At 41.8% G+C, this 18,927-nt stretch overlaps 1 protein-coding gene across 1 annotated transcript in view; it reads right to left on the minus strand.

The window, feature by feature from the left end:
* The window catches only part of CEMIP2 (cell migration inducing hyaluronidase 2), a 75,653-nt gene that overhangs the window by 15,584 nt on the left and 41,142 nt on the right, over positions 1-18,927 (minus strand). Inside the window, 8 exon segments of the mRNA XM_032798164.1 lie at positions 491-622; positions 1,747-1,835; positions 3,544-3,672; positions 5,203-5,272; positions 5,911-6,116; positions 6,504-6,720; positions 10,658-10,683; positions 14,899-15,035. Coding sequence (XP_032654055.1) covers positions 491-622; positions 1,747-1,835; positions 3,544-3,672; positions 5,203-5,272; positions 5,911-6,116; positions 6,504-6,720; positions 10,658-10,683; positions 14,899-15,035 — 1,006 coding nt within the window.

Below are 18,927 nucleotides of genomic sequence, written 5' to 3' on the forward strand. Positions count from 1 at the left end.
TCAAACTGAATCGAATCTTAATCTGTGTATGAAACGAAACTTACAAAAAAAAAATCACCATCACTATTATACTTAGAGATTTCTGGTGTTTTAAGATCAGTATAACTGTTTCTCTTTAGTTTTGTTTAGTGGCAATATGATAGTATATTTGAGGTTTCTCTAAAGCTAAGTCAAAAGTTTTAAAACTACTTTCTATGGTCTCTGTTAATTTTTTGGACTTAAATTTTCTCTATCATGTCATTTTAAATTCTTGTTTGCTTCCCATTTAAATGAAATTCCCATGTAATCTTACAAGGGCTTAGTTTCAGCCCATTAGTGGAATGGGAGAGTCGAACAGCTTCAATGGTTTAGCTCTGACATTCTCTCTCATAATCCTACTTTAATATAGGCTTTCCCAGACTTTACAACTCACACTTCTACTAGCTTTTATACCGGTTGTCCAAGAGAATGTCTTTTTATAGCACGTAGAGGTTTGCTCTTGGATACCTACCCAGAGTTCTGAATGATGATGTCCCCTCCTCTGACCCAAGACCCATGATCATTGTTTTTAAAAGCGATTAGTCTGTCAATCAGAGCAGCAACTCGGGGCTTCTCAGGGTCGGCATCTTGATGAGGTCGAAATCTTGGAAAGGGAGGGGAAAAGAAAAAAAAAAGAAAAAAAAAAGCCCACCTGAAAGGAAGGTATCTGATTTATGCTCTGTGAACACACACACACTGTTGTGGTATATACCACGATATAAACGCTTGCACTCACTGGACATGCAAAATCAGCTCCTGCAACATGCCTGAGGCAAAAAGGCCCATGCTGAAAGATGACAGAGACTAGAAGCCTAAATTCACTGTGAGTGCCCCCACAAGTCTCCATTCCCACAACAGTGTCTTCAGAGATCTGACCATCCTATTCTTGGGAAGAAGCAATAAAAAAGACTGAGAATTAAGCTTCTCTTCCCTGCCCTTCCCAGAAGGGCTACGATATCTCCCACTATGGATTCCCATCCTACTTTTCCTGAGCTGCGACTTCCTGTTCCCTGGCTCCTTTGTCCCACAACTTGAGTCTCACCCCCTTCTTTTCTCTTGCCTTCCCTTGTGTCTTTCTTCTCTCCCATTCTCCTTAAAGCATTAATCAGAGGGGATGGAAAGAGAGAGGAGGAAAACTGACACTGCCACTGAAAGGGCATGTGGGGCTGCAGTTGCACTAGACAGAAGGCTGGAGGGATGGGTGCTGACTGCTCCCTCCTATACCTCTCAAGTGCACCTAATTTTACGGAGTGCTCTTCACTGGGGTAGGATAAATGTTTCTCCACACCTCCAAACCTGCTGCCCAGCTGGTCCCACATAGTGGCAGCTGCAGCCTATTTTTGACTCAGTGTAGCAGTGTACTACAAACACAAAAGCAACAGGGAGGATGGAAGAAATAGCCTGGGTACAGGCCGAGGGTGATCCCAGCTGGGGATCCCATGAGAGCCCAAGGGGCTTAAGGCATATTCAGTTCCCCTGTTTTAAGCTAACTGGAAAAGTGGCAGATAATTCATACGCACTCTGTATTTTTATTGATTTGAACACAAAAGTAAATAGACGGAATCAAAAAGGTACAGAAACATTTGTGGAAGGGTGAAACCCACAAAATAACTGCTATGAAACTTGGCCCAATCCTACACATTAGGGAGCTCTCTGCACCAATTCTGAGAACTTAGCTATTTTAAAATCTCAATATGCATTCAATAGTATTGAAAGAACAGATTTTACCTCGCATTGTTGTCCAGACAAAGATATTCCCTTGGATCCTCAGCACTAGCATTGGTGGTTTTTACACCTTTATCAATAAATAAGCCAGCCTGAAAAAAGTGAGGGAAGAAACAAATAATTTACCTGACCCAGTCCCAGATAGCTTTACAAAATTATCTTTCGTGATAAATCTGAAATTGGGTTCACAAAATAGTGAGTCACTGCGTGTATAATGCTGGGTTTGTTTGTTTTTTTCAACGTACTCTCTTTAGCTCTCTATTTTCCTTAGCTAACATAGCCTGGGGAAATATATCTCAAATAATACTTAGTGCTATCACAGGACTGAAAATGTTCATGGAAATACTATAGTTTAGAATTCATTAAAAACATTTGAAATCTGTTATTTTCAAATGTAATTAACTCTTCTACCACATAGTCACCTCACAAAAAATTGAAGTCTTGGCTTAGAATATTCCCTATCTTCAACCACATTTTAGTATAAATAGGCATGTGTGATTTGGTTTAAGCACCTCTACTAGAATATACTTCTGATTTGAATACACATTTGTCCAACTCTCAATAACTGCCTTCAATTTTCAAATAGAACTGTTTTTAATGTACAGCCCCCACAAAGTTGTGCATCCATGCTGTGATACTGTCACTCTTATTTGGAGCAGGAAAGCCTATTATAACCAGAAAAGTGAAAAAGAAAAAAAAAGTCAGTTTCTAACATCCCAAAGTATATGGTATTAGGATTTGACTTTCAGAGAACTCTTATGTCACCTTTAAGCTAATATAGACGGGTAAAGAAATACCTAGATGGCTTTAAGTATCAGAAGGGTAGCCTTGTTAGTCTGTATCCACAAAAACAAGGAGTCCGGTGGCACCTTAAAGACAAACAGATTTATTTGGGCATAAGCTTTTGTGGGTAAAACACACACTTCTTCCAGGCATCTGAAGAAGTGGGTTTCTCCCCACAAAAGCTTATGCCCAAATAAATCTGTTTGTCTTTAAGGTGCCACCGGACTCCGTGTTGTTTTTCTAGATGGTTTTTTAAAAATCAAGATGTAAATTGCCATACAGAGCAGCTACCATGAAATTATAATGCTTTTTACCGAAGGGCTCAATGTGACTTTATAAGGCAAAAAATATAGAAGAGACAGTATCTTATTTTGTCAACTGAAGTTTGCTAATTTAATTAAATTGGAATGACTTTGAATGGCTCAAGAGTCCCTTGCGTGTACCCACTGGTACCATAGATCTGAGCTGCCGCCAAACTACCCTATGAAATGGTCTATGGACTTCTCAAGTCAAAATACTGTGAGACGATAAAGAAGCACTTGAAGTTTGTGTGTTAATGACCCAAGGGGAACAGGTCACTGACAGTTTATGAACTACAACTTTCAGTTCGTAGCCACCCTGATTTGTGGTTCTCAAGGATCATTGCACTTCAAAAGCACCAAATGACAGCCTTAAAACACTGAGAAGTTTCTCAACATTGACAACTGAGATACTAACAATTTCTGTCAGCATATTATGCAAAAATTATGGATTTTTGTTTTCGGTGTAATTTGACAACTCCCCACCTTTTAAAAAAGAGAATATTAAACACCAAAATTACTTTGAGGATGAGCATAACAAGGGACTGCACAAGTACCTGATCATACTATGCGCTGCAATACGAGACAACCAATTTCAAGACGACCAAGCTTTCAGTCACCTGTCTTTACTATTATGATTTTTTGTTTAATCATGCAGGTCTTAATATTGAAATATTATAGTTATTAAAGCCCAGGTATCAAGCTATTAGTACACTACCTTAAAATTAGAATGAACTCTGTTGTTATAGAAGATGCCTAATGGTGTAAGCTCTGCTTTGGTTTCAGGGTATAAACCATGAGAATCTCCTGTTGAACTCTTGTGAAACAAATACCATATTCCAGCATCCTGCAAAGAAGAAGGTGAGAACATGTTTTAAAAGTGACAAAATGATCTGTCTAGCGCCAGCATGTTTAAATCATCATTACTGCTATATTGACTTCAACAAATCAAAATGTATTTTAAACATAATTTACATGTCTCAAACAATAATAAAATGAAAACAACTGATATTTTCACAATGAATCAATGAATTCCACATTAAATCGTGTCTGAAAAAAGAACTGTCTGCAGAATAACAAAAAAAGGCTGTATGCATCATTACAAGGTTACACAGAAAAAAGGAAAATTTTAGCCACAAAGATCCCCTAATTTTGAACATTTCAAGTCTGAACTCAAAGTCACTAGGAAAAATTGTAACCTTTTGCATTTCAATGACACATTACATTTCTGTGTACGCAATCATATTTTTGTTCAGCTAGCTAGCAAATCATTTTATTGTAGAATATATACAAATATTTTCCACTTATTTGTCTTTAAGAATTGCTCATCACTCTGCCAATATCAAGATTTAATGATAAAGCCAAAAAACTCAAAGAGCTTTCAAAAAAATTAAGTCTGGCCAGCTCAGAACTCTGAGCCAATAATATGCAGCAATTATTTCACACACCTCTCCATCTTCTCTCAATTCCCCAAGCAACCACTCTTAAAAAGGTGACATTTACCAGTTAGCAGAAGCCTGCAACCCTCCACCCCAAATGTTACCCTGCATGAGAGGTGGCCAGGACACAGTAGTTGAGTAGGAGCCTCTGCAGTCCTGGTACATCAGGAGAGAGTTCCATGCCATCTCTGATTTGTGTTAATATGGTGTGCCTAAAAGATCTGAGCTCTTAAGTAAAACCTTCCTGTAGGGAATGCTCAAGTGCAACAGGGATGCTCTAGCCCAAAAGGCTTGAATAGTGGCTATAGAGCTACTGCGCTCTACCCTACAATTTGCCACTGGGGAGAAGAGAATGGTTTTAAGTCACCAAAACCCTGCTCGTGTTCTATATTTGGTGATAGAACGGTCTCATCATTCTAGGATTTGTGTTCCGCTTGTCACAGCATTTTAGGTATCCGTGTTGAGAAATAACAGACTAATGCATAGCCAAGACAATTAACACATCTTAGTCCACTGTAATAAAAAAAAAAAACAAACACAGCACAGCTATTTTGGTTTCCACTGAATACAGCCAAAATTTTAGGTCCTGAACAGTAGCCACAGAATATAAACTACAGAAAATATTGAAGCCTTAATATTAGCACGGATGTATTAGTAAGATCCCTTGTTCACAAATGATTCACTATACACACTATCACAAATATAAGAATAATTCAGAAAAAGAATTATCTTCTGTTCTCTTCAGAACAGAGATGTTCAGCAATTTTCAAATGCCCATTTAGAAGAGACAGCTTGCATGTAAAATGCCATTGTACTTCTAAACATAAAAAGAAATACATCTACACGTGAAACTTTGACATGCCTACCTTTTTAATAGTGTATGCCTTAGTTATCTGAAATATGAACAGTTTGTGTCAAAGAATATCTATGTGCCTCACCTGTGAGCCTGCTGCTGCATTATTTATAAGATGATTGTTGGGATGAGCAATCCAGAATGTTGAAACAGCCCTGCAATATATTATTCAGAAACAATAAATAATTCAGATGCTACAAATGGTAAAATCCCTACAGAAAATTTAGCATTCATATCTACCAAATTAGTGAGTGCTGATTTGACATACAAAGCACGTCTGTCATGATCTTCAAGTAAGAAATCATGAAGAAAGACATATTTTCCTAAAGAAAATTGTCTCCGTATCTTTCAGAAGTCCTCCTGCAAGCTCTTGTTTAAAGTGGTTAAAATACTACATGCAATGATAAACCATTTTGGTAATAAGTAGCACAATCTTATTTGGCTTTTACAGAAGAAACCAAATACCTTAATTTATTAATTAAACATTAAAAATGGTGGTTTCAGAGAGTCTGGTACCCTTGCATGAAAATAAGGAAATAGTCTGAAGGGAAGTCTGCTGAATCAGGTACAATATCAAGTAGCGACTGTATTTCAACACAGTTGTTCATATATTCTATTTGTGTTTTTCAGATTGTTAATGCTTTTTTCTATAGCAATTTGTATTCCAGCTGTCCATCTTTGGCAGCTTCATGAAAAAAAAAATCTTGCCTATTTGTAGAGCAACAAGAGTTTTTCAAAAATGTAATTACTGCAACTAATTTGATTTTCTTTTCTTAGCCAGATAGATACTCACATGCAGTCTGTGGCTGGCACTGGAACATAATTTCCATACACTTTATCCTTAATGGCCATACACATGGTGCTATTTCTGTCTGTGGGAAGAAGAGTGCCTGGTTTGGTGACCAGGCCAAGATTGTGGAACAGAATATTCCTCTGTTCAATGCCATCCTCTATGAAGAAACAGTGGCCTAGTGTGTCATAACCAATGGTGTCCTTTATCTGCAGAAATACAAGTTCATTATGTCATTAGCAATAGCATTCATTGAGATTTATTTGACAAGTGCCATTTAGTTTTACTATCTTGGCATAACTGCAAAATGAAGTTTCAATATTAGCAATAATGGCTAAGTCAAATGTCAAGTTTTATTTGTTCCCCAGAGACTTTTTCTGAAGATGTTGGCTCACTGCAAGGCTCTAAAAATTCAATTAGAAAGACCAAGACTTGTCACAAAAGTCACTGTTTACACCAGGTAACTATGTATTAACTTTTTAGTCATGTCGTGCACATTTAAACTGAAAAGTGAAATAAAGTATTTTCACACCGACTGTGCTTTGTAACATTTACTTTTAAACAATTTTAAATGGCATCTCTCTCATGTCACCTACCAACAAGCCATTAGTTGCATGAATTGTCACACATCTGGAGAAACAATGATGAATGGAAAGGCCTTCCAGATAAGTCCTGAAGCTATAACCTCCTTTCTCATCCACATCCCCACAGCGGTGGAAGTGAACAGGATAACTTCCTATCAGTTGCTGGCCCATTTGCCTCAGTTCCACATGAGATAGATGAACAGATGTGAAATTCTTCAAAATCTGGAGTGGGTAACAGGAAGATTTGACTAAATAATCAATTACACTTTTAAATTGGTAAAAGTTTAAATTTAAAGCCACAGTGAACTGATTTCCTCCAAGCACAAACAAGTACAGTGGAATATTACAAGAATCAGTCTGAAGAATCTTCGTGTTATGCTTTATATCCAGATCTATAAAATCGGTGACCTTCATAAACAAGAGACATGCACATAAGCAAAAATGTTCATGTTACCAAAACAAAGTTTCATCAAGAATTTTATTGCTACAGCAAGTCAGTTTTAAATGGCTCTTACTGGAATTCTCACAAATTGCACATTCTTTATAGACAGCTAAATGGCATTCAAACAAGAAAGAATTCTTCTCCTTATATACACCAAAAGTTGTATTGATTTAACTAAATTGGTTTAGAAATTGATTTAAACAAACATGCACTCATATGGACACTCAAACTGGTTAACTAATTTAAGAATCTACACAAGGGGATTGCACAGTTTAGAAATGGAATTAACTTGGTGCAACTTTCTTGTGCACACAAGGCCTTAGAGAGATAATAAAATCCAGTTACTAATTTGATCCTTCAAAATGAATCATCTGTGATTACTATAAGCAAGGGACAAAACCTGAACTCTCACTATAAGGGACTTAGCAAAACCAGAAGACTTCTAGACTTGTATTTTATTACAACATTCCTTAAAGCAAATACTCTAGTTTAAACTTCCAGTAGAATTTTGTTATAACTGCGCTTTCAATTACTTGGATTCCCAAACAATTCTCCGTTTGAATAAAACCCTTAATCAATCCCCTTAATACCACAAGTGAGGATTGTAAAGGAGTGAGAATCCATTCTGCATCAAAATGACACATTAAACTAAAACAAAATCCAGCTATACCAGCTCATGTGTGGCCAACCCTCACAAAGGAAGTCACTACGCAAGTCTTTGTCTACAGCTCTAGCACTTTTGTCAGTAAAAAACTTTTGTTGGTTGGAGTGTGAAAAAAACACACACCCTTGATCGACATAAGTTTCACTGACAAAAGTGTTGGTGTGGACAGTGCTACGTCAGCGGGAGATGTTCTTTCGCTGATATAGCTACTGCCGCTCGTTAGCACTCTCCTGTCAGCATAGAGCTGCTACACAGGAGCTGTGCCACTGTAAGACTGTAGTGTAGACATAGCTTAAGTCTGCAGTTTTAGATACAGAGGTGCTCTTTTGCTATGTGACAATGGGCAATTCCCTCAGAACTATGGACTTTCACATTAAATTGCATAATTGGCTACTACACAGCTAAGTATTGTACATCAAAGTTGTTAAGGTTACGGAATTGCCCAAAACAACTGCAAATATTTCTTCTTCCTTCTGTCTTAAAAAAGTAAACTAAATGCAAATACTTAGAGTTATGTGAAGTTAAGTTTGCAAATTTAACGATAAATCAAGAACTTTTTAAGTTCTCATTGTAATATTAACTTACCCATATTGCACATTTGTGGCCTTGTGAATTAGACTGTCAAATATAAATACCTTAACACACACAATTACATGTTGTGGGAAAGTTAAAGAAGCAGTGATTGACCATTTCAACGTTTTAGCTGCTGAGCTTAGATTTACCACCTCGTCGCTCTAATAGCTTTATTGAGAAAGACAAGCTTTCGAGCCATACAGAGGCATTTAGGACCAGTGTAATGCTGAGGGCTGACAAATCAGCCTTGCTGTATTTGCTCCTAATTAACACCAGTTGAGGATCTGGCCCTTAACGTTTAAACACAAACAGTAATGAAACATTAAAGCTACAAATAAAGGCCTGATTTGGATGTATAGTACACCATTTATACCACTCTTTCCATGTAAAGGGATCTTATCAGCCTGTAGTTTCTACTGAATCCAGACATTTTAACTAGTTGTAACAGCCTATTTTACCCAAATGTATAAAATTAACAAAAGCTGAAAAATGCTTAGTGGTAGATGTTTTTATAAACAAATGCTAATGTAAATTTAGCAATATCTGCCCAACCATACAGAAAAGACTCACAAGAACAATTTAACAACTCTGATGTCTCGGAAGAATATTTGTTTTCTGTTCCATCTTCATCCATCTGAGGGGCCCACTCAATTTGAGTTATTGCAGCAGTCAAAGACCGGCTTGTAATGCACACAACTTGTCAACATCTTTCTCCACTGCATTATCTTAATCACAACACGAAACTTAAAACCCAATTTATTCACCTCCAACAAACAAAGGCTGCAGCACAAGAGAGACTGTAGGTCTTTCCCATCATTATTTCCAGTATTATGAAACTTAAATCTATACCCCAAACTTAATAAAGGAGACTAAGCCTGTGACCAAAAAAACCCACAGTGAAAGCAAAGCAATTTGCATTTGAAAGGATGAAACCTCAAACATTTTAACATCTACTGGGCACCACCATAACGCCTCAATCACTCCTTGCATTTAATCCCATTGGAATGAATATGACAAGTTTTATCTTTAACCCAGCTTCCCAAACTGTGGCTCTCAACCCCAAATGGGGTTGCACCATCAGCAAATGGGGTTGGGGTGATCCCTAGTGTGTGGAGGACACCATTCTGTTCTGCACTGTGTGACCTTGCATGTATGATGTGTGTGAGGTCACAGTGCATGGGGGACACCAACTTGCTGTACAAAATAGTATCCTCCTGTAAACGTGTGGACTCACCCCCGTGGCGCCTCCTGCTGGTTACTCCAGGGAATTAGCTCAATTCCCGCTACGGAGAGCCCTCTGCAGGCCGGTGATCCACCTGTCCTCTGCTGGCCCCGGGCCCCTCCCTGGACCTTGGTGCCCCTTTAACTGGGTCTCCCCTGCTCCCAGGAGAACCCCACCCCACTATCCCCACTTTGCCTCAGTATTGGCTACTGCCCAGTCATTGTCTAGCCCCCACGCCCTGGGGCAGACTGCAGTATCAGCCACTCATCATAGGCAAAGGGGTTTTGGCCTGGCTGCCTTTACCCACCCTCCAGCTGCCCCTCTGCAAGCCCAGTACCTTGCAGGTCTAGAATTAGGCCCTACAGCCTAGGGCTTCTCAGCTCCTAAGGCTTTTCCCCAGCCCTGCCTTCCTCTAGGACCCCTGGGTGAGTTCCCAAGCAGCTAGGCCTGTCTCTCTCTCCAATCAGAGAGAGACTCCTTCTACTTCTGGCTCCCCTGGCCTTGTGGCTCAGTTTGGGGAGTGGCCCCCAGCTGCAGCCACTCCCGCCATCAGCCCAGGCTTCTGGCTCCAGCTACAGCCCCTTGCCAGGGCTGTTTTAACCCCTTCTCTCCCGGAGCAGGAGTCCACCCTGCTACACCTCTATACAGCATGACCCCACATGCATCATAAATATGACGTTCCGCCGTGTGGAAGAGGCATTTTGTAGAGCAAAATGGTGTCCTCCAGGCACCATGACCTCACGTGCGGCATATGCCAAGTCATGCTGTGCAGCAGAGACTATGTCGCTCTTCCAACTGGCATCCTCCATGCTGTCTGGGGTCCCGGGAGGAAATCAATTAAAATGTGGTCATAACAGCAAAACATTTGGGAACCCCTGCTTTAACCACCAGTTTCCATACTACTGCTTTCCATCTCAGCCTTAATCTTCCTTTAACATATAGCCATGTAAGATATAAGAAGTGATAACACTAATGCTCCTTCTATATACCTTTATTTTAATAAGTGACTCTTGGTTTTGGGTGCCCAAGAGGAGATGCCATAAAAGGGCCCAAATTTTCAGATGGTATGTGCTCAGCACTTTCTGGGCACTTTCTGGAGAGTTGCAGCACTGTAAACCCACCACCAGTACTGCAACTTACTCACCATCCACACTTGCAAGGCACATACAGCGCTGCATCTCCCTGGCTGCAGTGCTGGCCATATTCCTGCTCTGCCTCGGGTATAACGATTGCAGCGCTGGAGATGCAGCACTGCTCCGGAAGTGTGGCCACCAAAAGTGCTGTAATTGGCCTCCAGGATATTAGGAGGTATCCCAGAATACCTGTTCAGACACTCTGCTCATCAATTCGCACTCTACTGCCCTGGCCTCAGGTGACCCGCCCTTTAAATGCCCCGGGAATTTTAAAAATCGCTTTCCTGTTTGCTCACCCAGGTGTGGAGTGCAATCAATCAGTGACCATGCCTCCACGCGCCAAATGAGCCCCAGCGTGGAGCAATGGCGAGTTGATAGACCTCATCAGTGTTTGGGGGGAAGAAGCTGTGCAGTCACAGCTGCGCTCCAGCCGTAGGAATTACGATACCTATGGGCAGATCACAAGGGCTATGCTGGAAAGGGGCCATGACCGGGACATGGTGCAGTGCACGGTTAAAATAAAGGAGCTGCGGAGTGCCTATTGCAAAGCCCGTGAGGAAAACCGCTGCTCAGGTGCTGCCCCCAAGACCTGCCGTTTTTACAAGGAGCTGGATGCGATACTTGGGGGTGATCCCACTGCCAATCCAAGGACCACAATGGACAGTTCAGAGCAGGGAGAGGAGAGGGAGATGGAGGGGGGGAGGAAACCGAGAGTGAGGGTACTGGGGTGGGGGAAGACACCTCGGAGTCCCGGAGGCATGCAGCCAAGAGCTCTTCTCAAGCCAGGAGGAAGGTAGCCAGTTGCAGCAGCTGGAACTTGGTGAAGGAGGAGCAGAGGAGCAGGTTCCCGGTATGCAGCTTTTATTTTCAGGATGGAAATGTTTCAGGAGAGGAGGGGGGGTTATGGCTGCATGCATGCATGCCTAGATGTGGAATAGCCCACTGATGTGGTCTATCACGTCACGGTAATCGGCCTCGGTAATCTTTTCAAAAGTTTCTGCCAGAGCGTGTGCAATGCGCTTGCGCAAGTTTATAGGGAGAGCCACTGTGGTCCTTGTCCCAGTCAGGCTAACGCATCCGCGCCACTGTGCCGCTAGGCGTGGGGGGACCATTGCTGCGCACAGGCAAGCTGCATAGGGGCCAGGGCAGAATCCGCATTGCTGTAGAAGACCCTCCCTTGCTTCCCAGGTGACCCGCAGCAGTGAGATATCTTCCAAGATTAACTCTTGTGGAAAATGTAGGGATAGTATTCAGTGTAGGTCCCCCTGCAGCTCTTTGCTTTCCCCAACTCACAGAAACCCCAATGCAGCCCTGAACCAATCAGTCCCCCTTCCCAGGTGACCCGCAGCAGCAAGATAGCTTCCAGGATTAATTAACTCCTGCACTCATTCCCCGTTACTCACCATGTCTTCGCTGCTGTGAGTTCTCTGTGTTCTGTTTGGTATGTGGAAAGTATACTAAAGTGAGACTGTAAACTCCTTCACTGTGATTATACACAATGCTGCCTCTCTGTTAAATGTTTCAATTTTTGTCTTTCTATTAACAGTGTCCTTGAATACCCCACTGGCTGGATCAGAGACTGCTGAAAGGCTACAGAACTTGAGGAAGAAGCCATGAAAAAGCAAAGAAGATATGGTGAAAGCAGTTATGATTCAGTCTGCCAGAGAGAGTAAAAAACTCCAGGACTGGAGGGAGAAAAATGCAGGACTGGAGGGAAAGAGAAAGCAGGAGAAAGGCAATAGCTAAGAAGAAAAGCACAAAGCAGCTGATAAGCATCCTGGTGCGCCAAACGGACTGTATCCAGTCACTCATAGCCATGCAGGCAGAGCACTACCGTGCGGCCCCCCCAAGGTCCCAAAGCTCTTTCCCTTTTGCCCCAATGTCAGCTCATAACCCCCTTCTCCAGCATCCAGGTTATTACCACCAGCAACTACCCCAACACCTGTATGTTCACCTACCAGCCCTGAGAACTATGACCCTTACCCTCTGCACTCAACCCCCATCACCATGCAGCATTGTCATCCTGAAGTGCAGCAATCATTGCACAGCACTCCAGACAGGACACATTCAAACTTCTGACTATACAGTTCGCCACCCCACCCCCCTGCCCTTTAGTTATTTTCTTTTCAATAAATGAATTTGTGGCTTTCAAAACATTTTCTTTATTGCAGAAAGCATATGATACCGTAGCCCAGGAAAAAAAAACAGGCACTGCAAATCATTGTAACCACTGCACTTCACTCCCGTGCAAGGCACCAAACATTACTGTTGGCTTTGAGCCTCAAATTCCTCCCTCAAGGCATTCTTAATCCTTGTAGCCCTGTGCTGGTCCTCTCTAGTAGCCCTGCTCTCTGGCTGTGCAAATTCAGCCTCCAGGCGTCGAACCTCGGAGGTCCATTCCTGACTGAATGTTTAACCCTTCCCTTCACAAATATTATGGAAGGTACAGCACGCGGATATAACTGCAGGGATGCTGCTTTCCCCCAAATCTAGCTTCCCATAAAGAGAACGCCAGTGCCCTTTTAAATGGCCAAAAGCACACTTCACAGTCATTCTGCACCGGCTCAGCCTGTAGTTGAACCGGTCCTTGCTCCTGTCAAGCTTCCCTGTATACGGTTTCATGAGCCAAGGCATTAACGGATAAGCGGGGTCTCCAAGGATCACAATGGGCATTTCGACGTCCCCAACTGTGATCTTACGGTCTGGGAAAAAAGTCCCTGCCTGCAGCTTCCTGAACAGGCCACTGTTCCGAAAGATGCGTGCATCATGCACCTTTCCAGGCCATCCTGTGTAAATGTCAGTGAAACGCCCACGGTGATCCACAAGCGCCTGGAGAACCATTGAGAAATACCCCTTCCGATTAATGTACTCGGATGCCAGGTGGGGTGGTGCCAGGATAGGAATATGCGTCCCATCTATTGCCCCTCCACAGTTAGGGAAACCCATTTGTGCAAAGCCATCCAGAATGTTCCTGCACGTTCGCCCAGAGTCATTGGTTTTCTTAGCAGGAGCGATTATAATAATGGCCCTGCAAACTTCGATCACACACGATTCCAACGCGTCGACTTCCCCATCTCAAAACTGTTGGTTGCGACCGATCGTTAGCTTGTCTGGAGGTTGCCAGCTTCCAATGTGCAATAGCCACCGCCTTCTCCGACTGGACAGGCAGCTCACAATTCGTTGTGTTCTCCTGCGCCACAGTTGGCTGGGGCGAAGCTAACTCACACAGTCTCATGGTTGAAAGTGGCTTTTCTCATCCGAAAGTTCTGCCATGTCTCGCAGATTCCGACATGTCGTCATCCCAGACTTCCATGATGATGTGATCCCACCACTTCAGGCTTGTTTCCTCGGAGCCCAAGAGTGCGTGATCCAGGTGCCTGAGGCATTTCCTGTCTGCCACACGCAATTGCCAAGCTTAGTGTCATACGCTCTAAGGCGACTCAATCATCGTCGATCTCTTCACTGTCACTTTGCGATAGGAATAGCTCAACTGCCCAAACGTGATTGCTGCGACACTCATCAGAGAGTCCCAGCGAGCGCGGGCTCCATTTCCCACAGAAATCGCGCTCACATTAAACACGTTGGAGACTCACAGGGCCAAACGTGGACTGAAGAAAAATCAGTGACTGCTAGATGTGAAGCATGGCATCACGGGGTTGTGACAGGGAAGCGGAATGACCTGCACCCTTCCGTTCCCCCCCCCTTCCCACAACCCACGGTGCCAAATGGGGACAGAGGTTGCCTCTGTGGATAGTCATGCCCACAATGCCACCCACTCCCAACACATGCAGCTGCCAAATAGTTGTGGCACACTGCAGGCGGTCGTCATTGCCACACTCAGCCTTTCCCCTCCCAGCGCTGCACCAACTGCAAGGTTAGCCAAGCCCTCTTGAAATTTAAGCTCCATTAAAGTGGACTCAGGTTGGGGTATCCACAACAGTCACTTTTTGAGATCTTGCTCTTTTGTATATTTATATTAAACCATCCAATTGCACTTGAAACCAATACACAATATAAACATAAGCAACAGGTTCTAAACAACCTATTTATAATTAACATGTTCTTGTCCCGATAGGATTTTCAGTCTATTCTTGGCAAATGAATTCCAGGTTTTTAGGAAGAAGCTGAGAAGAAGAGAATATCGATAGAACCAACTAGTGAGAATTTAGTGAATAGCAGTATTTATTAGGATATTGAAACAATCTGCCCCACGCCCCCAAATTTTAGATAGAAATTTATACTGCTCAGAAAAAGCCATTCCTCAATCTAATGAAGTAGGGAGCCAATCCTCAATCTAATGAAGCTTACTTAAAGTTTTTCAAACCTTGATTTGGTCCCCCCCCACCAAATGTATCGGTAATTGAAGTACTGACACTTGATTTGCCAGCATATGCAGCGACTTTTCTCTTGTCTCTCCCTTGACTGGATATTTTCCTAGTGAGAACTCCCTCTGCCCTTCATGTGTTCCACCTCATCAATGAACATCTCATATGAAGTAACTGGGGATTTTTTCTGTTAAAGTCAGTTTTCCAAGAAAAAGAAAAAAATAGCGTTTAGATGACCAACTTTAACCCTCATCCATTTAAAACCAAAATGTGGGAACTTGTTTAGCTTACATTAATCATGCGCACTTATCAAGTAGAAGCTAGGCAAGACAAACATTGTATTGTTTAAAACCTCTTGAAAGAATACTGGCGCTACCTGATCCTTTAATGTTCTGATTGCAAGAGGTTTAACAAACACTCCTCAAATCAGAGATGAGAGTCCACTACTAGCAGATAAATTATCAAGCAACAAATACCCTGTAGCCATGGGTTGTTTTACAGAAGGCACAAGCTCTCTCCACAAGGCGTGAGCTGCTGAAGAGGGAGGCTGGCTGGGCCGTTCCAGGGAACCAGCGCAGCTTTGCCTATTAGCCAGTGATTTTTTTAGACTGGGTAGGTGATTTAAGATACGTATAAAGCACCCAGGCATGGTGCACTTGAGAGAACTACTAGGGACTTTTTAGTTTATCCTCCCCAATTTTAGGGGGAAAGGAAGGGATCTCAAAGGATGGAATGAGGTTTTTGCTGAGAGTCCCCCATGAGATCTGAAAAGAGGGTTGGCCAGTAACCCTCCCTTTTAATCAGGAAATAGACGTGGAAGGAAAAGAAATGGAAAAGATAAGGATGTTTATAAATTATTAAAACAACTTTCAAAAAAAACGGTAGTTTTACATGGGATTTCAAAGGAGAAGTTGCTTTAAAAAAAAAAAAAAAAAAAAAAAAGCATCAATTGGCTAATCTTTCCCACACAGAATAATCAGAAAACCTGGAAGTGTGTGATAACTGATTAGTAAATTCAAACACCTTTTCAAGATCAATGGCCTTGATCCTGCAAAGACGTGTGCACATGCTTAGTCTTACTTGCTGTGGATAGCCCCACTGACCTCAGTGGGACCCCTCACAGTATATAAAGCAAGCCTACATGCAGAACAGTGCAGGGGCTAATTCAGCAAAACTTTAAACACTCATTAAAAAAACTAATGAAAGAAAATTCCCAGACTCGTTGCTCCATTTATTTTTCTGACTAATTTGGCTCCTTCCTAAATGGGAGAAACAATGCCATCAGTTAAAAATCCTAATTAAAAGGTCTTTAAAAAAATTAAAAAAACCAAGAACAAAAACTTTCATCTAATTTGGTCTTCACACACAAATTCCTCTGAAATATTAACCTTCATTCGTCTATATTAACATGAAATATTATCCCAGTAAGCCTTAAACTACACATGGGCACTTCTTTTATTTTTCCATTTATCTCTGTATTTAAAGATAACTTCTCCGCTTAACAAAAATCTGACATCTCTGTCACAGTTGCCTCTGACTGCTACAGAAGGGAGTCCAGCTGAAAATTTTCAACAGGAGCACTTCTCATACTATACCTGATGCTATGTAAAACTGACCAGAACTGGTACTTTCCTTGCAGCTGACAATCTTTGCTCATTCTCTTCCCCACCCCTCAAAAAAGAATGATGGAGAGAAGACAGGAAAGAAAATGGAGGTATTCTTCAAAAAATACTTTCCCATAACTTCTGTAGCCTACAAGTATTACATGGGCTACCAAAATTTAACGAAGGGAAATACTAAAATTTTCCTTTTGGTGGCAAACTAAACTATCAAATTGTTTCACTTTTTCACGTTTGTACAAGATACAAATAGCAGGTAAGAAGAGGCCTATTCAAGGCATAATGGAATTATACTCCCTCCCCCGCCCCCGCCAACTGAGGAGAGAATTTGGCTTGACAAGTTTTGCATGACTTCAAAAAAAAAAAAAAAAAAAAAGTGGCGACCTTGGGGCATAACAAATTTTCCCTTTACTGTCTGCCTTACTTGATTTCAAACTACTAGAAAAGAGCCCTCGAGTTAATGCTGAAAAGTAGTAAGATAGGCCAATTTACCATTTTTATGAAAGTGCTAATTTAAAGCTCCAAATTACTCTTCCTTTCAGAAGATGTGCACATTGTACTTGACTCCCTAGTATAAGCCCTGTACAAAACGTTACTGACAAGCTCTGTAAGAGCAACTCTAGAGTGAATCATACATGGACTAAAAGGTACGTTTTCCAAGATGAAAAGCATTTATAAATACTAAGTTTAGAAGGTGACTGAGATACAACATGATTTCATATAGTGAATTCCACACTGTATCCCAAATTTTGAGTTAAAGAATAGCTTCAAAATGGGAAAAAAAAGAGAGGGACAGACAAGGAATACATTTTGGATGACGTGAAAAACATATGCTGATTCTGTAAGGAAAGGAGATACAAAAATTCTGTCCCAGATGGCAAGACAGTACACTTTTTCACCAACACTGGAAAGACATTTTCAGAACAAGAAAGAGGAAATTGGATCCAGAACAAACAGGAAGACAGACCTGTTTAGGAGGGGAACAATTTGGTTGTACTTCTTCCATACATGACAGCAAACGAGGAGCAGCATTCCACAGATGCTGGAGACTGGAGGCTAGAGAATTAAGTTCTTATAGTCAAGATGAGAAGATATGATTGCAACAACGTGTTTCATCGGAGGCAAAGAGGCAGTAAAAAACAGAGTTGCAATCAGAGGAAAAAGAGGAAAGTTCAGGAAGTAAGGATAATATTATGATTACAAGCAGTGGAAACAAATAAGAGTTCAGAGTCTAAAACAGAAAGAGAGGAGATAAGAGTTGTGTTTGAAGGTGTCATACTGTCCAAAGCAAAGTCATAAATCTGGGAGACCAACAGGACAGACACAGGTATCCCTAGGTGTCAGATTATATGGCGAGTTGATCAATGTTAAAAATGATAGCTAAGGGTAAAGCCATGAGATGAAGAGGATGAAAGCTCAAGATTTGAGACTTGCACACCCCTCCACAGAGGAAAGGTTTTGGCTTGAAGAGGGAGCACAGAGCCATAAGAAAACCAGAGATGCCCATACAGCAGTCTCAGAGGATGGAGTGGGCTACAGAGGCAAAATGGGGGGTGGGGTCCACATTCCCTCTGCCCAATTTTTGCCAGAGTTTGCTGGCCCTGCTTGGTCAAATCGTGCAGCAGTGCCCCTGCCCTGGATGGCAACAGCTTGAGCTGGCAAACTGGGAGCTGTACTGTTGCTGTGGGGAGAAGCAGCAGTGTAGGCAGGGGCATAATGCAAGCTGTTGGGGAGGACACTTTAAATTGTGCCCTCCCCCATCCCACACTATCAGCAGGCACAAGTCATCTCTGCACTGTAGTGAAATCAAACAGAATGGAGTCGTAGGCAATAAAAAAGGAAATGGTCAACTACATGTAGGCGAGACATTTCAGTGTTATGCCCAGAACGAAGACAATTTGCAAACAGTCAGAGATCTGCTGCATGAGAAGAGATCTGAGATATGAGTCACTTGTATAAACATTTTGCTGAAAAAGGAAAATGAAAAAAAGATTTACAAAGAAAAATCGGGGTAAAGGAAGGTTTTAGTCTAAAAAAAAGGGAGAGAGAGAATAAGGATATATCACGGCACATTTCAAGAGCTAACAAAGGCACTAGGAGCAAAGGAATTGAAAAATCACAATTCAGGGAGCAAAGGTGGGGAGACAGAACCAAATGAGAAAGAAGGAAGGTGAGAAGATATTTTTAGGACCAGATTGTTTGAAATATCCACTGAGAAAAAAAAAAGAGAGGAAAAAGGAAAAGAGGCAAACTGCAGTGTTCATGGTCACAAATCAGGACAACTGTATACTAAAAGAACGCAATGTATTCCTCGCATATAGCCGGGGAAAGTCTGAGGGAGAGATGGATGAATGGTCTGAGCCTCTCACTGGGAAGAGTTTACTGTTCCCAATATAATAGGCCATTTCAGGGCATTATCCTTATTAGTACATATTACAGTCACATTCTACATACCTTA

The sequence above is a fragment of the Chelonoidis abingdonii genome, chromosome 6 (assembly GCF_003597395.2).
Source record: "Chelonoidis abingdonii isolate Lonesome George chromosome 6, CheloAbing_2.0, whole genome shotgun sequence".
Taxonomy (NCBI): domain Eukaryota; kingdom Metazoa; phylum Chordata; order Testudines; family Testudinidae; genus Chelonoidis; species Chelonoidis abingdonii.